At 40.6% G+C, this 22,181-nt stretch overlaps 1 protein-coding gene across 5 annotated transcripts in view; it reads left to right on the top strand.

Annotated features, from left to right (window-relative positions):
- Positions 1-22,181, top strand: part of rnf111 (ring finger protein 111) — a 33,616-nt gene that overhangs the window by 2,960 nt on the left and 8,475 nt on the right. For all 5 annotated transcript variants that reach the window (XM_085147355.1, XM_085147271.1, XM_085147438.1 and 2 more), the window contains 6 exons: positions 1,262-2,221; positions 8,271-8,403; positions 16,162-16,316; positions 18,151-18,348; positions 18,550-18,926; positions 20,785-21,037. In XM_085147355.1, the coding sequence (XP_085003481.1) occupies positions 1,345-2,221; positions 8,271-8,403; positions 16,162-16,316; positions 18,151-18,348; positions 18,550-18,926; positions 20,785-21,037 (1,993 nt within the window). In that variant the 5' untranslated portion in view covers positions 1,262-1,344. The remainder of the gene's footprint in view (positions 1-1,261; positions 2,222-8,270; positions 8,404-16,161; positions 16,317-18,150; positions 18,349-18,549; positions 18,927-20,784; positions 21,038-22,181) is intronic.

The following is a 22,181-nucleotide window of genomic DNA, read 5'->3' as shown; positions in this document are numbered from 1 at the left end:
ACACGTTGGTGCACCCAAATATAACTCATATAGTCTCAGAGTCATGAAATAAACGCCAGAATTTGTCTCCCTTTCAGATCTTTTTTTGATTTTTGTCATGCTTTTCTTGGTATCCACAACAATGCAAACACATCAGGGCTGTTGACTGATCATTACTTTGAGTCAGCCTATGGGTATTTATTTACTGTCTTTAATCAGCAGCTTGGGGTCATTCTGTGTTAATTTGTATGAGAAAACAAAATGACCTGTTCAGTGAATAGATTGTCTTGTATTTAGACGGTGAGGTATTGTTTTAGATGAATTACTGTTTCTTCATGTTGTTGATTGGCCAGTGAAATGTCAAAAATGTTTACCTTGAACAATTCAGTGCAGAATGAAAATAGAAGTATAATTGTCTTACAGTCTACTTAAAAAATGCTGCATTTGGTTAAGGATATTAAGAATGAAGACTTGTTTGTGCATTCATGCACTTCTCGGAGTCAGGAAGTCTAGCTCCAGCCTAGCTGTGGTCACGTGCTTGAGTTGGAATAAGGAATAAGTTGGAATAAGGAAACACAGTTTAGTCCTGAAAGACGACATGATAAATCATTGCTAGGAGTGATTAAATAACTTGTTGACAGATGTCTGCAGGTTTTATCCAGCTCATTATTAAAGTATTCAAATAAAAATATTCTCAGACTTTGTTTTGTTTTGTTTTTTTAGTTTCAACATGAATGAGTGTTTACTTGAATTAAGAAATTATTTTTTTCTCCTTAAACACCATCAGTACAGAACAATCATCTACTATTTCTCTTTTATGCATCTTAGATTAAATGTATGTTTCTTACCTGTTTTTGCATCTAGTATTTTTTGTTTGTTTGTTGTTGTTTTGTTGTAGGATAGGCTGCAGAGGCCATAACAGAGTCCATCAGTAGTTGATGCTTTTGGTTTTCCCTCTCTGTGTATTTTCTTCTGGATGTGTAAACAAACATTTACATTTACTTCAGTTTAAATGATGTCTGTAAGGCAGATTTTAGTCATGTTTGAAGAACACTGAAAAGCACATGATTGAATTGTCTTATTTAGTTAAGTTGGTCAATTGAAGCTGCCTGACTACTGAGGACTTTAAGTGTGTTTACTGTGTAACATAGACTATTAATACCTCATCCATCAGACCTACATTGAGCTGACAGCACTCATTCACATTTTGCTTATTTTATTTTCTGTTTCTTTGTTGACTGGCCTGTGTTATTTAATTCTTACATTTTTTCCCCTTTTCTAGGTTTGGTGACATGCAGTGGTGAGAAGCTTTGGAATTAATGCAAGTTCACTTGGTTTTTGCTCCGTGAGGTCAGACCTGCCACCATGAAGAGTGAGGTGCCGTCTGAGGCCGCCAACAGACAGGAGCATATGAAGGATCAACTGGTGAATCCCGAACCCATGGAGGCATCCAAGAGCTTCCCTAACAACATGGAGGTGATTGGAAAAGCTGGCAGCGATTTTGAAACTCTTTGTGAGTCGAGGCATCGGCCCCTGAGAGACACAGGGACACATAGAGACTCAGAACGGAGCTTTCCCGGACGTAGAAAACGAAAAGGCCAACAGGCAGGCCCATCAGACTGCTCGCTCAAGGATGGCCACATCAGTGAGAGTTCACTGGCACCTCAGCGTCCCAGAGTAGAACTTTTACAGCAACCCAGCGAGGATGAGCATAATCACGAGTCCTCTTTTAGTGACTGTGCTTCGTCCCCTTCATCCAGCCTGCGATTCGGGGACTCAGACACTCTTAGCTCGGAGGACGAGGGGGAAGCAGGGGCAACAGGAGGCCAACATAAGGCCCCTGCCCTGACAGGAGGCGGAGCCACTGGAGTCGGCTTGCGCCCTGCTATGGGCCGAACTCGGGGCAGCCGCACTCATAACTGGGTGCGGTCTGATGCTGAGCCCGTGCTGCTGAAGCGGGCGTGCCTGAGCAGCCGGCGGCCTCTACATAGGAAACGCTTTGTGAAAACGGCTCCTGGAGGAGGTCAGCGGACTCAGAAGCAAAAGGAGAGACTACTACAACAGAGAAAGAATCGTGAAATGTTTGCACGCAAGAAGTATGCTCTACACCACAGCACCAGTAGTTCCAGTGAGGAGCTCAGCGGCGACTTGTCCTCTGAATCTTCTACTGAAGCAGAGGATGAGATGTATGTAGATGTCAGCAGCACTAGCAGCCAGACCAACAGTGCTGCTGTGGCCTCAGGTAATCACTAACCCTTACTTTGTTATACATTTATCTCTGTGTTACATTACTTTGTAGGATTAGTTTTTAGTGCTTAATGAATTGACAAGTAAGGGAATAATTTATTTTCTCAGTAACCAGTCTGTAAAAGAAAGATTAGATTGTTTGGGTAAGATGGGTTTTATATGTACCAGCAGGCAAAATTATACACCACAGCCTGGGCATTTATTTTTCCATTATGTAATGGGTTGTTTTCAGCTCTTTGAAAAAAAAATCACCACACTTGTAACATTATAATGGAAATTATTTCTCCTAAACATCACGTTGACCATGATCCCTCTGCTGCACAACCATCCAGCATGAATTAGCATATTTTAATTGAAGTACGTTGATGCAATGTTAAATTAACATGCACTGAAAAGCGGAACAGAAAAAACAGAAATGGCTCGTGAGGTCAACACGTGTCGTGCAGCTTGCACTGACTGCTTTTAATCACAATAAAGGTTGTTAGTGTGGTAGATTTAAAAACAAAAATACATATATATCTAAATTACTGTAATAGGCATACAGTAATGTGCAAAAGTATTGAGTCACTCCTTATTTGTTTATATTTTGCTTCCAAAGAGCCAGGATTCAATCAGTAATTAACCAGACTTTTAAACTGTTTCTTTGGACATTAACTGCTTTTTTTTTTTTTTTTAATTCCCTTTCAATCAGGTCCTTGTACTTGATCATTTTCAGAGGAATACTTTCTTTTTTTGTCAAGAGATGGACGAGCACTGTCCACAAATAACAGACATCTTAGCAAAGTACCAATTTAAAATTGCATTTTTAGCAGCAGCCGGTCACAAAAGCAGATGATTTAGTTCCATTTCTTTAATCGAATCTATGACAAAAGGCTAAAAATAACAGTCTGGCAGGCATAAATATACGTTTTTTGGCCAACAAGGTGATTGACAGAGAGCTATTAGCCAAAAACTTGCCTACAATGGTGTGCAGAGTGTCATTAAAAATTGGAGGAAACTAGGCAAAAGAAGAACTGACAGGCTTAAAATACTATCAAAGGAAGACGAAGAGTATCTGAAAGTCATGTCTCTATTAGGAAAGCATCTGATTGACAACAATTTAAATTTTCACCATGACAACAATCCTAAACACACTGCCAATAGCATAGCAAAAGCATATTACATATAGTGGAACAATATGAGTCCTTATCAAAGCACTGTGGGATCATCTTGATAGAGAACGGAACAAAAGATTTGAATGTCTTTCGAGAGGCCTAGAGAACTATTCCTACTACTTAACGAAATTACAAGAAAACCTGGCTAACACAGTTCAGACTGTGTTTAAAAATAAAGGAGGCTGTACCAAACATTGACTTTCAAGATGTTAGAACTGTATAGTTCACCTATTACACCAATTGCACCAATTTCCCTTTTCCTAACAAAAAAATATAGAGAAATGAGGACTGACTCAAGAGTTGCAGAGTACGGAATTTTTATAGACTTCCTGTTCCCTCACAGCACAATCAGGATCTAATTCTCTGGTGTAGAAGTTTAATGATGAAAAGTATCTCATTTGTTTCTATAGTTGGAGCCACTAGCTCTTTAGGTGTGCTGGCATTATGTGTACCCTCTAGTACAATTTTGAACTCCAGGTTTGGTTGGGTAGGGTCTCCTACTCCATAATTACTGCGGAATCACAGATGAACAATAGCATTGCTATTAGGGTGGGGTGACATAGAAGTTTTAAGGTGCAACCATTAGAGCAGTCCTAGCCATATATCGCACAGTGTGAAAAGAATCTCAGTAGTGCACAGGTGAGAGAAACACACACATTTCCAGGATGAAGAGATTTTTGTATGTTTAATACAACAGCGGTCCCCAACCCCCGGGCCTCGGACCGGTCCGTGAGTCGTTTGGTACCGGGCCGCGAGAGTTGAGGCTCAGGTGTGAATATATAGTTTTCAGGGTTTTTATCGGTTTTCAGCGTTATTTTGTTATTGTTTTTATCGTTAACTCGGTTTTCCTGGGTCTTTTCACGTGTGTTATGAATAAATCTTCTTTTTTTCGGTACCGGTACTAGTTTTATTTTGTTGTATTTATCCGCGACACCTTAAAGGCCGGTCCGTGAAAATATTGTCGGGTATAAACCGGTCCGTGGCGCAAAAAAGGTTGGAGACCGCTGTAATACAATAATGATTGATTTAGGCAATCATAATTAACATAAATGGACAGATATCAGCTGAACAGCTAAAATGCTTTTGTGATAACATGTTTTGGCTTTTTTCCCCTAACAGTTTAACCTTCGACCTATAGACCAGTGTGTTTTTAACTGTGTAAAAGGGCTCACCTGTCCCTGCTCTTCAATGTGACATTTGCACACTGTGTTTTTCACCAATTAAAACGCTCGGGGTGAGAAAAAAAAGGTTATGGCGACAAGACAAATGACTGTCTATCAAAATGCACCATCAGATTATGGTGTAATTTAAACATTAAATCATAAGTCATAAAGATCCTCTTTACTTTCATTTAATAATAATGATGGGTTAGTGTAGCTGTTATACACACACATTTACATGTTCAGAAGCATGCATATGTCCGAACACATCTATCTTGCAAGGTTACATGCGGTGATTGACATTATAATAATTATACCACTGAAATAATACAACGTGTGTACTGCAATCTGAAAGCACAAATGGGAAAACCAGAGTGAAACTAGCCACAGAGGTTCAAGTAGAAGCTACTGAAGTGCTGAGCTCCAAACACAGAACTACTTTACCGAGATCTTGCAGTAACGTCCAGCACAGTGTCAGGACACAGCCAAAGCCAGATTTATGGTCCCATATTTGCGTCCATTTGTGTAGCCTAGGTTTGGTGACATGCAGTGGTGAGCCAAAGTTGAGAAAGTCCTTAGTTGTTTTTAACACTCTGTTTCACTGTACTACAAAGAACTTCTTTAAATAGTTTGACTTCTTTCGGGCTAAGCTGAAAACTAAACAAGAGTCGTCAGCATTCCAGATAATTTTTAAACTGCCCCCAGCTGGCAGTAGACCACCATAACGTATAGATGTGGGTCTGAAAAGCTCTGTGTACACCTATACATGACCCACACAGTACCATGAGGGTCCTTAAGAGAAAGAGGGCTTCATCTGGCCTGCTATAAAGACGGACCACAGCTGCTTGGCTAGCCCCTGCTGTGAGGCTGTTGGAAAATCATGGCTTGGCACAGCATGGCTAAATGAGACTAACATGAGCAAAATGAAAACCCTATTAATTTCTGTTTTCTGAAGCTGGATCAGAGTCTACAGGTTTTCATTTTACAGAAGGAGATTTTATTCTGGCTTACTAGCATGTCCCGTTAATATGAAAGGAAACTAAAAAAAATTAAATGAACTTTATTATAGTTTTTGACTTGCATTATAGCATTTCATAAATGTGATGAATGTTGAAACATACATTAGAATATGATGGCTGAATAATCCGAGCCCTACCTCAGAGAAATGGCAACTGCTGCCCTCTGTGCCTGTTCAGGTTTATGAAGCCACTAAATTCAAACTATAACTTTGTGATTTGTTTCTCAGTGACTGTGAGAATGAAATCCTTTGAAAAGCTCCACCTCCGCCGTCGTTCATTGTTTCTTTCATGTAGCTGTTTAGCCCGAGCGATATTTCTGCTGCTGTGGCCCTAAGGGAGAATGGAAAGTTAGTTGTTGTGCCTTTGTGGTGGGAGACAGGTGGGAGAAAACTCAAACACTGTAGAGCAGCAGCCTTTGCATAGAAACAGTGAGTCTCTGAGGAAAAACAAGGCATTTGTTTACAGCAGGGGAAAGCAAGGATGCAAGTGATGAAACCTTCCTTGTCCAGGGTTTGATGTAGGTGTGTGATGTAGAGAGGAAAGAGTTAAATCTCACACGATGTATTAAAATGGGAAAACAATATCACAGCCAAATTTAATTTCAATTCAGTTTCAATGCAGTTTACGCCTTAATTGAATTTCTTTAACAAAATCAAATAAAAATGTTGCTAAATTACTGGTTTAAACACAGATCAGACTCTTGGCCAAACTAAATTGCCTCAAGCATATTACGTGTCCTCACAGTGTTGTTTGTTTTTAAAAGGTATAGTAATACGAGGTGTTGTTTATCTTATTAAACATTGCACATATTGGCTACAGTTCCCTACCAACTTCTTGTTTTTGTGACTACATAAAGGCTTCACCTGAGTGCCAGGCAGCTAGACTTGCAGAAGGTGCTAAGCAGCAGTTCTCATGAGAGAGTAGGAATAGAAATCACACTGGGGAATTAGACTTCAGTAACATGGCAAGTCACTTGGTGATGTGCACAAAGACACGGTTTACCTAAGCAAACAAAGTGCACAAATATACTCTAGCACTAAGTAAATTAAGCAAGCATTAGTTTAAGTTATTTTAAAATCTCTTAACCAGCTTCCACAAGCTCAGTTCTACAAATCTTTCTGAATTTCATTCCTTAGAGATCATAAGGTGACAGTGTTACAGTTTAAATGTGCTATACGCTGTAAGCCTGCCTTGGTATTTATGTGGAAGGCCAACCATGTCGGAGAGAACTTGTAAGTTTGACTGAAACACCCAATGCATGAGTCAGCAACTCTGACTTGCACTGAGATATTGTGATAATAATTAGAAACAGGCATGGGACTGTAAGCAGAAATAATCATGTCTCTGACTTATACTGTGTATTGTCGTCATCATTAGTGGAGACAAATTTATAGTTTCAAGTCTGGAGCTAACCCTAAAATAAATTCATGTTTGGGGACACTGCTGTCATTACCCTGCCATGGCACCGGCACTGCCTCCACTTGCAATGCTGAGAGGAATGATGCAGTTCTCTCCAATTAGTTTGCCATGACTAACCTGTTTGAGCAGTGCCTATGATGCACTGGGCTCCTTGAGTATAATGTGGGTGGCATTAATACATGCACCCACACAGGACCCCTTGAGTGTTATTAATTGACCACATACATTAGATATAAATCGGAAAATTAAATAAATACACATTTGTGGGTTTGCATAATGCATATTTGTATTTTTAAACTGGATTACTTTACAGATAATGTAATAATATCTTCTGGTTTCCTTCTTTTGATGTGTCAGTGCAACCATTAACGCTTTGCAGACGCACCTTAGTGTTAAGGTCCCATGGTGTTAAGTGCAAGTAGAGATGGAGTGGGATCTGTTGCATCAATTACATTTCTCTTGTGCCCAGAGCTGCCCAGAGCTGCTGAACTGAGCAATTTCAGCACAAAGGTTTATTGGTTGGGTTATTTGTATGCTTTAAGCTAGTTATTTATATTTAACTTGATTCTGGTAAGCAGAAAACTGATTGAGATTAATAAAAATTCGGACTATGACATGTTTATGCTGTTTGTTTTATTGTAGTTAGATAATATTTGCATTTATCAGATAGTATCTGGTCAGTTTATTAGAACTGGGGGGGAAATTGATAGAATGGTATTGTCATATGGTGGTATTGTATCAATACAGGGACACATTAAATTACTCTGGGAATACTATGAAAAAGAGGGCTCATCTTGTACATCCTGGGATAACATTAGGTGAGCAATCATACATTATATTGACTCAACTGAAAAAACATCCAACATTGGACACACTTTGCTGTGAACTAGGAGTCAGCTTCATCAAGCTAACTAAGGGCTCAGTCACATGAGTAAAAGTAGGACAGCAACATCCTTGCATCTACAAGAAAATCTGCCCGGTGATTGCATTGAATTTTTTAACATTCTGTGACCGATTGCAGCTTGTGATGTCTAAATGGTTGCACAGAGCTTGAGCGTGTTGATCGCAAGGTACAGATTGCATGATAGGAGGCAACCTTTCTGCAAGCAGTTGAACTCTGACTTGGACTGACTGCAATCACCATCAGAGAAAGTTGAAGGCTTGCACATAACTGTGATCTAATAATCAAAATGTTAAAAATGTAAGTAATATCATGAGTGAAATATTGTGATAATATTGTATTGTAGGGAGTCTGGAGTACTACACTAACTTTTGGTAATGGATTTATTCAGGTGCTCTGGACGAGGATGTCGTGGTGATTGAGGCGTCTCCAGCTCCTGCTCCTGCTGTCCCTGCAAGTGAGGAGATCAATGTGACTTCAACGGACAGTGAGGTAGAGATCGTCACAGTTGGAGATGGGTTCAGGTAGGCACCCCAGCTTTTTGACTAATTAGTGAGAGTAAAATAAGATCTGAAATTAATTTGACCCTGATTCTAATTATTTTGAATTCTTAAGGGTTTTAGGTGGATGCAGACTAAGCATCTGAACTGAGAAAGGAGCTTGCTGTTAGTACAGTTTGCTTTTTTGTCAGCAAACAAAAACTCAAGCCCAGTAGTGTGAAAGTTGGGTTATGACTTTTCTTAATTGTGCTGTTAATGCTGTTTTTGTATACCAGTGCTATGCATTACGCTTTCACAACAGTGCAAAGTGTCCACTTGGGTCAGTGTGGCAGATTAATGCGAGACTTTCTGCAGATACTAAAGTTTCTGGCAAAGCTACATCCTTAGCGTACCTTTTAGCAGACTAGGTAATAACTCCTCAACTTTGACATGAGCTACTGACATGACTACCTATGGGAGTGAATGATTCTATTGATTGACATGAAGGAATGGTAAATGCATTAGATGGGAGGCACCAATGCTAAGAGACTGGTTGGCAACTATCTGGCAATCCACAGGTTGCTGGAAAAAAATATGCATACCATGTGAATGCCTGCTGGTTAGTGGCAGATGCTAAAGCTTCATTCATGCAGTCCTAGAGATCTGCCAGTGACGCCCAGTAACCACTGGTCACCAGAGAAAATTGTTTCTTCTGTGACAATTGGCAAGAAGTCACTAGTGTGAAACTGATCACAAAGAGGTACACAGTGCTGCACTGAAAACCACCTTACTGTTGCTTTGGTCATTAGCAGGTTGCTGCACTCGACTGTAGTTTGCATGGAAGAAACAATCTTGTCTACAAACACTTGCAAACCCCTTCCAAGTGTTCGTGAAACTATGAAAAGTGCAACACAAACTGAAAAGAGACCATTTGTAGAAACTGCACATTTTTGAAACATGTTGGTTGTCACATTATGGTAAAAAAAATAATTCTATTTTGCTTTGCATTTTTATCCAGTTTTAGCTCAGTGGGTCAATTTTAACTCATCAAGAGAAGAGAAGAACATCTTCCATTCAAACTAAGGGTGACCATTGCAGTCTGCTATTAACCAAATAAGATCTTTGGTGCAGTAGGGTCTTCTTTGCAACTGTTTTCACATAGTGACAGCCGGCAACTCACTTGCCATCCAGTTAGGAAATGCACATTTTTCTCTAGCATCTGGGGTGGGGTTGCCAGGAGGGTAACAACTTATCTAGTTCTGTGTGATGTGGCCTAACCAGTGTGAAATGTTTACCAGACATCAGCTGCAGAGCAAAAGGGAATTGCTTTGTATCAGGACATGGCTTTCCTCTTCTTAAATTTACTGGAATAGCTAAGACACTGTTAGCTCCAGCTTCAGCACTTTGCTCTCTTAGACCTTTTATTTTAAGGGTTGATCTGTGATAATGTACAGTAAGGATAGTTTAAAATGCCTTATAAGACTTAAACCAAGCGCTAGACAGCTGGTTTTGTTAGTGTCTCCATGTGGGTGTAGCCATTGTGACAGAACTAGAAAAAGGAGTAAGTGCAGGTTGGTCATTGCTTGCTTAAAGAGAAGTTGTAGGATGGGGGAGTGTAGAGCTTTAGTTGATTTGTTTTGCTCATGGATTCCATAGCTCTGCTTACATTGAACAGAGAAACCAGTCCTAGTAGAGCTGCATGCCTACATGTTTATAGCTGTAAACCCACATCACCCTGAAGCCACCTACGCTGTGCCTCTGCCATTTAAATCTTTCTAGATATGTCAAGCACAATGTGAGGTCAACCAGATGCGTGACTAAAGGTTTATAGTTAAATATAGTTAACTTGTTACACCACGAATGATTTAAGTGGCAGGGACAAAAAAGTCATTTTGACATGCCACTTTTTTATATGCTACTAAAATTGTAAAACTATATATAACCAATGTGAATAATGATCCCATATCACAGAATAATTCTAAAATTCATGTTTACTTATATATCAGAAAGTATTCCAGACTTGTTTTTTTAACATCACTAGAGGTTTATTATGTAAGCTTAAAACTACAATGGAGTAGATGTAGTGCTGTATTGTGGCAAAGAATGACAACAATAACTAGCTGTTTCCACACTGAGTCCCTTATCCCGAGATTGGAGTCCAACTTTACCAACCTCTGGTGCGTATGGAGAAAGTTGTAGTCCTAGTTTTGCTCTGCAGCCTCCTGGGCTCAGCATTGCAGCACATGAACCAGTTTTGTACCTTTTTGTTGTTGTTTAGAGTGGTTCTCCACAGCATAACGACTGCATGCACAATGCTGGTTGGGCTGTGCACAACTGCTTAATAGACTTTCTGGAGAGACAGCTAAATGATATCAAGCACCGCCACAGCAGTGCCAGCTAACAGAATTACTCACTAATAAAGAAACTGCTAAAATGACACGCAGAATATACTTATCCTACTTTTGATATACCTGGGCATCTCACACAAGTAAAGTCCATATTTAGGGAAACACTGTATACATTGCATAGCCTGATTGGTATAATGGCTGCCATATCACTGTATATAATGCTCAAGTCTTTTTGATATGGATGCTAGTTGGAGACAGACATTGATAGTTTGGCACACTGAGTTGAAGAATTTTTATATATATATATATATATATATATATATATATATATATATATATGTGTGTGTGTGTGTGTGTGTGTGTGTGTGTGTGTAAAATAAAACAAAGAGAGGAGTAAAGAATGAAAGATGGCTCTGATTGTCATTTGAACTTTTAATTGTGCAGCATTTGAGAGCAGTGTGTTTAGAGAAGTTGTATTCCACTACACCCACCTCCATTTTCCTCACCCAATTAATCTTTTCTCTCTCTCATCATATAACTTCTTGTCTCCTCATGCAGGCGATTATGCAGCTCAGTTCACAAACCTCTGCCTCTGTGTTAACCTCCATCTGTCTCCTTTGGCTTTCTGTCTTTAACCATATTTTCCTGTTCCTACCTTTCACATTAGTCCATCAGTAATATATGAAAAATAGTTTCTGGAAGTGAGTATACCCAGCCTGCGATGTCATGGCCTGTCTGCCTGTTTTCCTCACTTTCAAAGATGTCCTGTCTCATTAGAGAATGTAGAGATGAGCTCTGCTGTAAGGGGGATGGGCAGCAGCAGAGCAGAAGGGCGGAGAATCAAAGGCCAGGAGAATGAGCAGTGAAATCTTTGTTCACACTGCCAGTGGTCTAATTTATATGTTCACGTGCAGTTTATATTAGTACAGGCACGATATTCAGAAGTATGAAAACTCACATACATATTGTATCGTGATTGGCTGCTTCTGATGTGATTTATTTAATTGTGTGTGATGCATTTGCATGAAAACAACTTCTGTGGGCAGAAGAGTGGGTTTCCTAAGTCTCACTACACATAGATATACTTTTTATTCTGAAAACGGAGAGAAACAGTCTTAGAGCAGCCAAAACCAGTCAAAAAGACTGGAACGCAGTGTAAAAGCTGAAGATAACATAATAAATAGCCTGATAAGTAAAACCATACAGGGTTGGACAGCCTCTCTTCACTCCCAGCTTGTGCAAAATGTGGCACTCCAAATTCAGGTTTAAACCAACAGCAGCACTTTTGACATAAGTGGGGGAAAAAACGCTAAAAAAAATTAAGTAAAGTGTTTCCATTTTTAACCCACTGCCTCTCAGATTGTTCATTTGACTTGCTGTCAGTGTTCTCATCTTGAATTTGAACGGCTGGCAGTTATTTATTCGTTCATGCAGTTGACTCGCCTGTAAAGCCATGCGTCAGGAGAAAATTCCAGTGTTTTAGCAGTGCACTGTGGGCTGCGTTTGGAAGCTGGTTCACCCAGAGCACAGTGAGTTACAATAAACAAGGATTATGTAGCTGACATGGATCAATTTAAAAAAAAAAAAAAAAGCCCTTGATGAGTCCCTGCCCTGATTCTGCTAATCAGCTCAGTATATGCATATTAGAGCAGTGAATATCACAAGACTCTCTGTGAGCGTTATGTGCGTGCTACATTTTTCTGCAGGATTCCTGAAAGTTTTCTACTCTGTGTTTAGAGTTGGCAGGCCTAAATTATGAATACACAGCCAATACTGCTGTCAGGGCAAAGCTTAATGCCTCACATTGTTTATTCTCTCTTACACAGTGGTGTTGGCCTTGTATGATCCCCTCCCAACCTTTAAACTCCCAACCTCCCAGCCTTAGCTGCCCATAGCATCAGTCCCAGCAGTTTACATTGCCGCAGTGCACAGAACCTCAGCTCCCTGGGGTTTGTGTCTCTCAACACTTTGGTTTGGCACAGCCTCGACATTGCCAAGCCACCCATTCCCACAGTGTTCATATTTACAATGTACTGTTTTGCTCTTTGCTGCCACACTCAAGGGGTCATAGTGGTAAACAGATATTTACAAAATAATCCCAGGGCTGCTTAATTAGGAGCCCATCCCTAGTGGCAAGCCCCTCTCCTTGGGATCAACCCTGAGCTGAGGATGCTGGCCAATTAGACCCCAGTACAACCACCATGTACACCCCTCCCCCACTCCCACTCCCTCCACCCACAGATGCCACCCTCACTGCTGTGTGTTCAGTGGTGAGGAACAAGTGTTTGTTAGCAATGTGTGAAGTATGAAGTTTAATAAGCTTCCTCCTCTATTGTTGCATTGTGCAGTACGTCCCAGAGGAAGCTGATTTGGACAAGGACAGTATGAGCTAGTGGGAATCCCCCTCAACACAAAGCGTTTGCTCTGTTACATTTAAGCAATGAAATCAAAGCCATCTCTTAATTCAGTTTGTTTCTTAGTTAGCCAGTTCAAAACGTTACATATTCATCTTTAAAGTATTAAAGTAAAACATGCAGGCACTAAAAGTGAAATGAGGAATAATAATGCTTTTTATTTATTAGTTAACTTTATACAGAGTGCAGTAAACACTTTTGCTTTTTAAATAGCATTAGTTTTCATCAGTAACACTTCCATAGGTTTAAGGTATTTGGTAGTTTGGTTATTTCACCAGCTTTCAGGGCTTACCATGTGTGTTCATTGAACTCAAGTCTGTCTTAATATTTCTTCAGGTGATCCCAGAGTGGTAAATCCTATTATTATCTTTAAAATACAAAATAAAACCTCATTCATGACAATAACTTAACAAGGTAAAAGGAAAAAAAGATTGCAGTATTTGCTCACTTCTTTCTTTGGTGTGAATAAGTCCATTCTTCCTATTCTACTCAGTTGTTCTAGTTTCTATTTGGTTTTGTAATCTGCTCGGACAAGATCAGGGAAATACCCTCAGAAGTCACAAGTACGTCATTTGGCTAAAACAAAGAGAAAGATTTTGGGACGTTTACAGCAAGGGCCTCCAATTCATGTGATCTCTCTCTGTTTTCTCTGTGTTAAAAGGAAAACATGAGAAATAATTTAATTTCCCCAAAAGTTAGAAAATTAGTGTGTTCCAGTAGCCAAAACATAACAGATTAAAAAAGCTTCTAGGGTTAAAACTGATGTTCAAAATGGGACTTGGTTAAAACGAAAATGCAAAAAATGAAGAGCTGAATACCATAAAACCTAAATATGAGGATGCAGGTCTTTGCATTGTGTTCTGCATATATCCTGAGCTCAAACAGATGTTGTACAAAGTGTTCCGCAGTATGTCCAGGGTGACCATTATTCATTGCCACAGCGATTCGGATGAACTCTGCATGAGCCAATAGCAGATTCCAGTCAGTGTTTATTCAAACTGGATTCAAACAGCAATGACGAATTCCCTTGGCAACTAATATGGATGCATTCCAACAGTTAGCAGTTCAATATTCAGGCTGCAGAAAAGTTCCTTCATAGTAACGTGATGAGATTGCGCCACTTTTTCAGGAGGATACTCTGTATACAAAAGACTTCACACACTGATTTCTGGACTCTGCCTGTGTAAGCTTTTGGTTATCACCATGCTTTATTTGGAGCCAGACTTGAACACATTAAGACTTAAGAGAGTGAGGTGCTAAGTTACGAGCTAATCATAGCTAGTATTGTTAGCAAGCTGTGTGCATAAACTCTGTGTTGGTATCACACAGACACATTTACCTGCTAGTTAGTGCCTGGTAAGCAGATTAAGGAAATACCAGATTTAACCAAAGACAAAGCCGCTGGTTCTAACTCACTGTAAGCAATGCTATGTGTCAAATAATTCCATTTAAAAAATGGACACCACAAATGTGGCCCAGAGGTTCAGTTCAGTGATTTGAATTGGCCAGAGTGAAACATAGTAGACAACAAGTGGCCTCACCCCTAGATGGCATTTGCCACAAAGGGCAAATTTATCAATAGAGTGCAAATCTATTTTTGTACCAGGCTGTAAACAAGTTTATTTAATGGCTGAAGCTCAGCGTTTTAACATGCAAGTCTCTGAGGATTGACTCATTTGTGAAGCCAGACAGAAGTCAAGTTTTTGCCCCCAGTTTGCTCCTTAAAATGTGTTAAAAAAGGGAAAAGCTTCAATTTAACAATGACTTAATCAGTAACGTATTGATGTCTGATGTATATGTATCAATCAGTAGGAATCTCTGAGCTGGTCACATCAGAGTTACTGAGACTGTGCTGTTGCTTCCTTCCCTCTGCTGCTCTGTATTCCTGTTTTTAATCTCTCATTTAGCCACAGTGAAATTCCCTAGCTGCAGAGCTCCATGGCATCAAGCTTTACGGCACTCCCATGTAGTCTCTTGACTCTTGTCCCTTGAGGTCATGCCCTCCTCCCTCTGATCACCTAGATTTACAGTGCTGTGGAGGGAAATGCGGCTACTCCCTGGCCTCTCACTTGAGTCTCAGAGGCCATGGGGTAGAGCGACCGGAGCCTTGGAGAGAGAAAATTAAAAGAAAGATAAGAAAATGGGCTAAAGGTGGGGCAAGAGCAGCACAGCATTTGACTTAATTCGAGGAAAACGAAAGGTGGTTGGAGACGATGGGAATATGTAGATGCAAAGTTGATTGCAGAACAAGTCTGCAGATTCTAAAAGTCAATTTTTTGTATTGTTTTTGTTTTTTTGGGTTTTTTTATTTAGCGACTAATTTACTAAGTAAATGATTAAAGTTTCAAACAAAACAACTAGTGCAGAACAAAAAAAGAATGCAAAACTACACAGCCTAATGGATTGATGTTAAATATTTTACAAAGACAGGGGATTAGTTTGTCAAGTGTGGCTTATCTTAGCAGCACCAGCTGTAATTCTTTCTCTGCAGGTCCACACACGTGTGCAGACTGTGGTTCTGTGTTGCTCTGATCAGGTGGTGATATGCCACTTTACTCCACCACAGGCTGCAGATCAAAGTATAACAGAACTGCGCTGGTTGCAGGGCTTGTCATCTGTTTTACTTTCCAGCATGCTCATTTACAGCTTACTGCCACAGAGTCATAGGGGCTGCTGCTAACTAGTGGTGGATGGTTGCTTAGCAGTTAAAAGGCATTGACCATCATTTATATTAGCAGAGTACTAACATTTAAACGTGTCACTGACTAGTCACACACATCCCTAGCCTACCATGCACTGTTTTAGATGCTGCAGCAAAACAAGCCATTACACAAAGTCCTTCTGTCAGATCTGCTCACTTTTACTTCCTCATCCACTTTTGCTGCAGCAGCATCTGCTGGCCTGGAAATGAACTGGTCTGGTTCTTGTAAAGCAAATGCTTCAGTGAGCTGTGAGAATAGTCCCGGTGGTCCTGAACTCCAGCATGTTGTAACAGTCTCTTTTTCTTTCTCCCCTTTTTTCAATGTGTCTATTTTCTGCAGGTCACGCTCAGTGGGAGGTCTTGGCCGAATGTGGGGTAATAGTTGCTCCCAGAATCGCCTCCAGGAGCCACGTGGACGTCACAGGCTCTCCACTGTTATCCAACCGCTGCGGCAGAATGCTGGGGAGGTGGTGGACCTCACGGTTGATGAAGATGGTAACACAGAACTCGTTTCAACAAAGCCTGGTTAAAAGATTACTAAGCGATGTTTTAACTTGGGTCTTACTGGCTCAGCTAATGTACTTTTCATGCAAGCTGTGTGAGCGTTGTAGTAACTTATTTGTCACAGTCTACAACTGTGAAAGATAAAACTAAGACTAAAATATATACAAGGAAAAAACATTTAAAATTAAACTTAAAAATACTCAAAAATACTGGATTTAATTGTCAAGTTGTTACAGAACTTTAATTTAAGCCACATGCCAATCTCTGGAGTGTTTTAAATTTAGATATGAGATGTAAAGTAAGCAGACAAAGATCTAATGTTGAGTGGAACCAAAAGCGATATTTTACCAAAAAACATATAATTAGTAATAGAATTGGCTAATTATTTATGAAATTGACTTAAATTTTAGTGTCATTCTAGTTCATACTGACTCAGCTTTGTATGGTTCTGTGACAACATTAACCTAAACCAGTAAGGTTGCATTTCTTTTCAGTGTATTCGTATCTCGCACTTTATTTTCTGTTACATTGCTTTGTATTGGTATTTGTCTCTTAGCCTGGATGTCATTCTCTGTATCAGCCTGCGCCTGTGATGGGTAGCAAAATGGTGCCTCACGCAGTATTAGAGCATTTGCATTTCTTAGGAGAAAGAGGGGAAATTAATTTGTGAATATGAAAAGCAGATGGTATTTACACACTGGAATGCTAATAAGGTCTGCTCTTCTACTTGGCTGCTAAGCCTCTGCAGACACTATGGTATGGCAGACATTACCAGTGTGCACAAATACCACAGTGTCTCCTCCACACATAATCGTGCTTGGGAATCGATAAGAAATTAGCGATTCCGATTCGATAATCGATATCAGTTATTGATTCGATTCCTTATCAATTCTCATCAAGTTCTCACTGGCTCTGCCTTGAGAGTCGCCAAGATTTCTAAGCAGCATATCAAAGACATTGCATTCCTAGAAATTAATAGCGTGCTGTGTGGTCAAATGTTGCACGTTGGAGGTGTTTCCCCTCTTTGTTGCCATCATTATTGGGCTCATTACTCAAAAAAGTAATTATTACCTATTACACAGAACACTTGTCTTAAACGTAATGCTGTACATTACTTAATGTCTTTATCCTTGGAGTAATTAATTAGTACTACTCGTTAACATTACTTTCACATTTTTCTATAAAATGACCTGAAACAGACCGTCTGACAATTACCAGTTAACAATATAAACCTATAGGTTCCACACACCAACACGAATCCCTATCCTAATGAGGACACACATATGATATCTCTCTTATTATTTACACAAAGCCGACAGCACAAAATGAATCGCCACAGCAGCCCAACTCCTCATCTGCTTGTTACCTGTTAAAGTACATGGTCTGGCTGCTGGGCATTCACTCAGCTTTATCATCAGTCTGTGTTCTAGCTAACTTAGCATTAGCAGTAGCATACTGCCTGTGGAGTTGCCTGCAAAGTTCTGTTACAAGTCTAATTCATTTGTTTCTGTAATGGATGGATTTTGCACTTTGCGCTCCCATGCTTTTGTGTAATAAAAATAAAAGTAATGTCATAACCACACTGTAGACTGTGCCACTATCTTCGTCCGCCTGCAAACAAACTGTAATCAGCTGATTGTAGCACAAGTGCAGTCGATAAAGGGGATTGATAGGCAAGCAGGCTAACACTTCCAAGGCACTGAACCTCCCAATTCCCACCCTACTTCTGATCAGTAACTCAACTGACAAAAGTCAGCTGGTTTTTATTCTGGTGTCATAATCTTTTCTGATTACCATTTGACTTTGTTTTTTTTTTAATCCACAGATCTCTCAGTTGTGCCAACAACCTCTGGCGGGATTCAGCCTCAAACAGTCAGGTCGTCCTCATCATCATCATCATCCCATCAAGCCTCTACCTCAGAGCTCAATGATGCCCCAGGCCCTTCCACTAGCTGCCCAGGTTCAACACCTGAAAGTATGCACACACAGAGGCCAAGTGGCTCTGCTCGCACAGGTCCAGAGGGTAAGACAGGACACAGCATGTTGACATCTGCTGCAGCAGGCAGTTTCATTTCAACTGTTGTCTGGAGACATCTTGTGTTTAAAAAATCAATTCTTTTTAGTGGCCAATTTCTAATTAGTCTGTATTGTGTGGTCCTCTGTGTTATTGTCTGCCCTGTAAAAGCATTTTTAAAAAGAAAAATAATTCTCATATATCTTGCAGATGACAACAGACCAGGTTTGTCAGGTACAACAGGAGAAAATGCAGGCGTGGCCATGCCTAGGCTCCCATCCTGTTGTCAGCAGCACTCACCATGCGGAGGCCCCTCCCCTGGTCACCTGCCCCTGAGCCACTCCCATTCAAGCTGCTTGCAGGCGTCGTCCCCTCAGCAGACCAGCAGCTCTCAGCACAGCCACAGCAACACTCAACACTTTCTCCACCATGCCCACCACCCAGCACCGCAGCCCCCAGGCACCATGCTTTTTCCGGAGCCGATATGCCCCGTGGTGCGACCCAGTGCCCTGCCCGCCCCCTGCGCTGGAGTCAGCAGCAGCAGCAACAGCAGTAGTAGCAGCAACGCAGCCCACTACCATGACCAAGTATGGCTGTTTGTACAATATTTATTGATTCATAGCTGTTAGCGAGGCAGTATAAGCATACGCTGATTCCACACAAACCAGAATTCGTGACCACTAAGGTTTATTTTCTTGCATGAAGAAATCCTGGCACCCCAGAGATATTTTAAGTGGAGCTAAGGGAAGATCAGAGCTAAGGAAAAAATAATTTATTAAGTTAAATATGTATCCAGATGTATAGCAAAGAACTGCCCCAAATACTGAATCACCCTTATGTTGAAGAGCAGTGATGTAGTCTGAGTAATGGGAAGTTACAGTAGTTAGGTTAGAGGCTTTTAGCTACCTTCATTGTTGCTTCATACTTTGCCTCATTCCAGGCATTTATTGAGATTATCTGACAGGTGTTTGGAAACACAGAACAGCTGTACTCACTCTGTCATGAGGACTCGTTATATCCCTACATTATCCATAACCTTCAATAGAGTGCTGGGTGAATGAAGTGAGAGGATTTTTTTGTTATTATTTTATTCCACGACAACTTCTGAGCCTGTTTTTGTCAAAGCTTCATGATGCATTTGGAATCAATCAGTGAATGTGATCATTAATGTTTTATTTACAGTGCTGCGAAAAACTACTTGCCCCCTTTCTGATTTCTTAGTCGTTTTGTTTCTTTTTGCATATTTGTCTTGTGTCTGTTTTATGCTTCGGATACTCAAACGCATTTTAGTACTTCTCAAAAATGAGTCAATACAGAATTTTTGTTTATCATCATTTTATGTCCATAAAATGCTTTTCAGGTGTGGCCCCGTGTAAAAAAAAACAAAAACGTATTGCCCCTCAACCCTAATAACTGGTTATGCCTCCATTGGCAGCAAGAATTGCAATCAAGTATTTGTGATAACTGGAAGTGAGTGTTTCACGTTGGTGTGGAAGAATTTTGGCCCGTTCTCCTTTGCAGAATTGTTTTAATTCAGTCACGATGGAGAGTTTTCGAGCATGAACGGCCTGTTTAAGGTCACGCCAAAGCATCTCAAGAACATATGATTTACATTTACATTTACATCTCTCAGCCTGGAAAGGGTTACAGAGACATTTTTAAGGCTTTGCGACTCAAGTAAACCACAGTGAGGGTTCACTTGAGTCCACACGTGTAGAAAATTTGGAACAGTGGTGAACCTTCCCAGGAATCAACTAGAACTGCGGGCTTCACTTGTTTCAGTTAAGGTCAGAGTTCATGATTCAGCAATAAGAAGGAGACTTCCAAGGCAAAACCACTGCTGACCAAAAACAACACGCATAATAATGATCACCAGCAACTCCACCTCTGAATGCCTCAAAAAACAAAATGAAGGTTTTGGAATGGCCCACTCAAAGAGTGGACGTAAATCTGATTCAGATGTTGTGGCGTGACCTTAAACAGGCCGTTCATGCACGAAAACCCTCCAGTGTGGCCGAATTAAAACAATTCTGCAAAGAAGAGCGGATCAAAGTTCCTTCACGGCGATCTGAAAGACTCTGTGCCAGTTGCTGCAAGCACTTTATGGCAATTGTTGCTGTTAAGAGTGGCACAACCAGTTATTAGATTTATTAGATTTAGGGGGCAATTTCTTTTGCTACAAAATCACCATCTTAAAAACTGCTTTTTGTGTTTACTTGATTTATCTTTGTCTAAAATGAAATTTCATTGACATGTGTGACAAAAATGTGAAAAAAGAAGTCATTAAGGATTCAAACACTTCCTCACAGCACTGTAGTTAGAGACTGAGGGAGGAAAAACTAAGTAGAGGTTCCTGATGGGGGATTTTTTCACTCAGAAAGTCGAGCTCAGTGTTCTGCAGATTTGGTCCCAATTCTTTCTGAAATGTCTGTCTTCCTTTCATAGCAAACTTTGCCAGTGGACCTGAGCAACAGCAGCGTTCGGAGCAGTGGAAACAGCGGGGCGAGTTTCCATGGCAGCACTTCAGCCTTTGACCCTTGCTGCCCAGGTTCCACCTCACGGCCTCCTGCTTATGTTTCCCAGCCCACCCCTGGACCCAGTCAGCCAAGTGTGGTGGACTCGTTCAACTCCCCTATGGTGGCTCAGCCCCAGCCGCAAACACAACCCCAGCCCTGCAGACATTACATGCACCCAACTTGTGAGTACAACGCAGTACTTTACATCAGACTTCTTAAACTTTTGAAAATGCGTTTTGAATGTTTGCTGCTGCCTATGAAAACAGATTTGCAATGCAATAATACTAACCAATGCTCACTCACAGACACTAGTGCTGGCTAACAGGTTAATGTGCTCAGTGCTGAGAAACTTAATTTGCTACCCAGAATTTTCCAGTTTGTGGTTAGTCTGAAGCAATGCGATGAGGATTCTTGGTGGGGATGCAATGAAAATTTAGAGTCACTGGTGCCTCTCCTTACCTTTCCCTTACTTGTCCACCCTCCCCGTTTCAGTGCAGTGTGGACAAATATTAACAAATTCAAAACAGGAAAATGGCAAAGCCCCAAGAGCACCTATAATGTTTTTTTTTCTTATTTTCTGTCATATATAATATTCTAAAATATACTGTTAAAGCAATTCTAATGCTATACCAGTCTTTTATAGTAAAGAGACAGAGAACCGTCAGTTCAGGGGTCGTTCTTATTCTCGCCTATAGGTAGCTCTGCGTAGTGACTGAAAGAATGAGATATAAGATGTAAGCAGTGGAAATGATCTACTCCAAATTGTATGGATTTCTTTTTAGTGATAGGGTGAGGAACTCAGATTAGAGCAGCTACTCCTCCACACAGAAAGGAGCCACTTGGTCCAGGTATTTGACGTTTCAGGCATGTCATACTGGGCGGAGGCCCGGGGGCAGACCAAGGAAATGCTAGAGAGATTTCATATCTCAGCTAACTTGGGAATGCCTTGGTCTCCACCCACACCACAAGAACTGGAGGAGGGCTGGGCTGAGGGAGGGGTGGGTGTCTCATCTTAGACTGCTGACCCTGCAATCTGGACCTGCTTGAGTGGCAGAAAGTGGATGGATAACTGGTGCTTGTATTAAACATAGCAAAAGTTTCGAATGGTGAGGTCAGCATGTGAACAAGTAAATCCCATGAGCCCAAGGCTCAGGCCTCACAATGTTTTAAATAGTTGACTTTAAAAAGTTTTTAGTCCCTTGGCTTGATAGGATGTCCTTTGCTGGTTGCGAGCGCAGTAGCTCCATAGCAACCTTGTATTAAAATTGATTTTGAGGGCCAGCCAATAAGAAAACAGTAGGGAGCTAAATATCTTGTTTTAGACAG

This window comes from Neolamprologus multifasciatus, chromosome 1, assembly GCF_963576455.1.
Source record: "Neolamprologus multifasciatus chromosome 1, fNeoMul1.2, whole genome shotgun sequence".
NCBI lineage: Eukaryota > Metazoa > Chordata > Actinopteri > Cichliformes > Cichlidae > Neolamprologus > Neolamprologus multifasciatus.
This window is presented reverse-complemented; position numbering and strand designations above follow the sequence as displayed.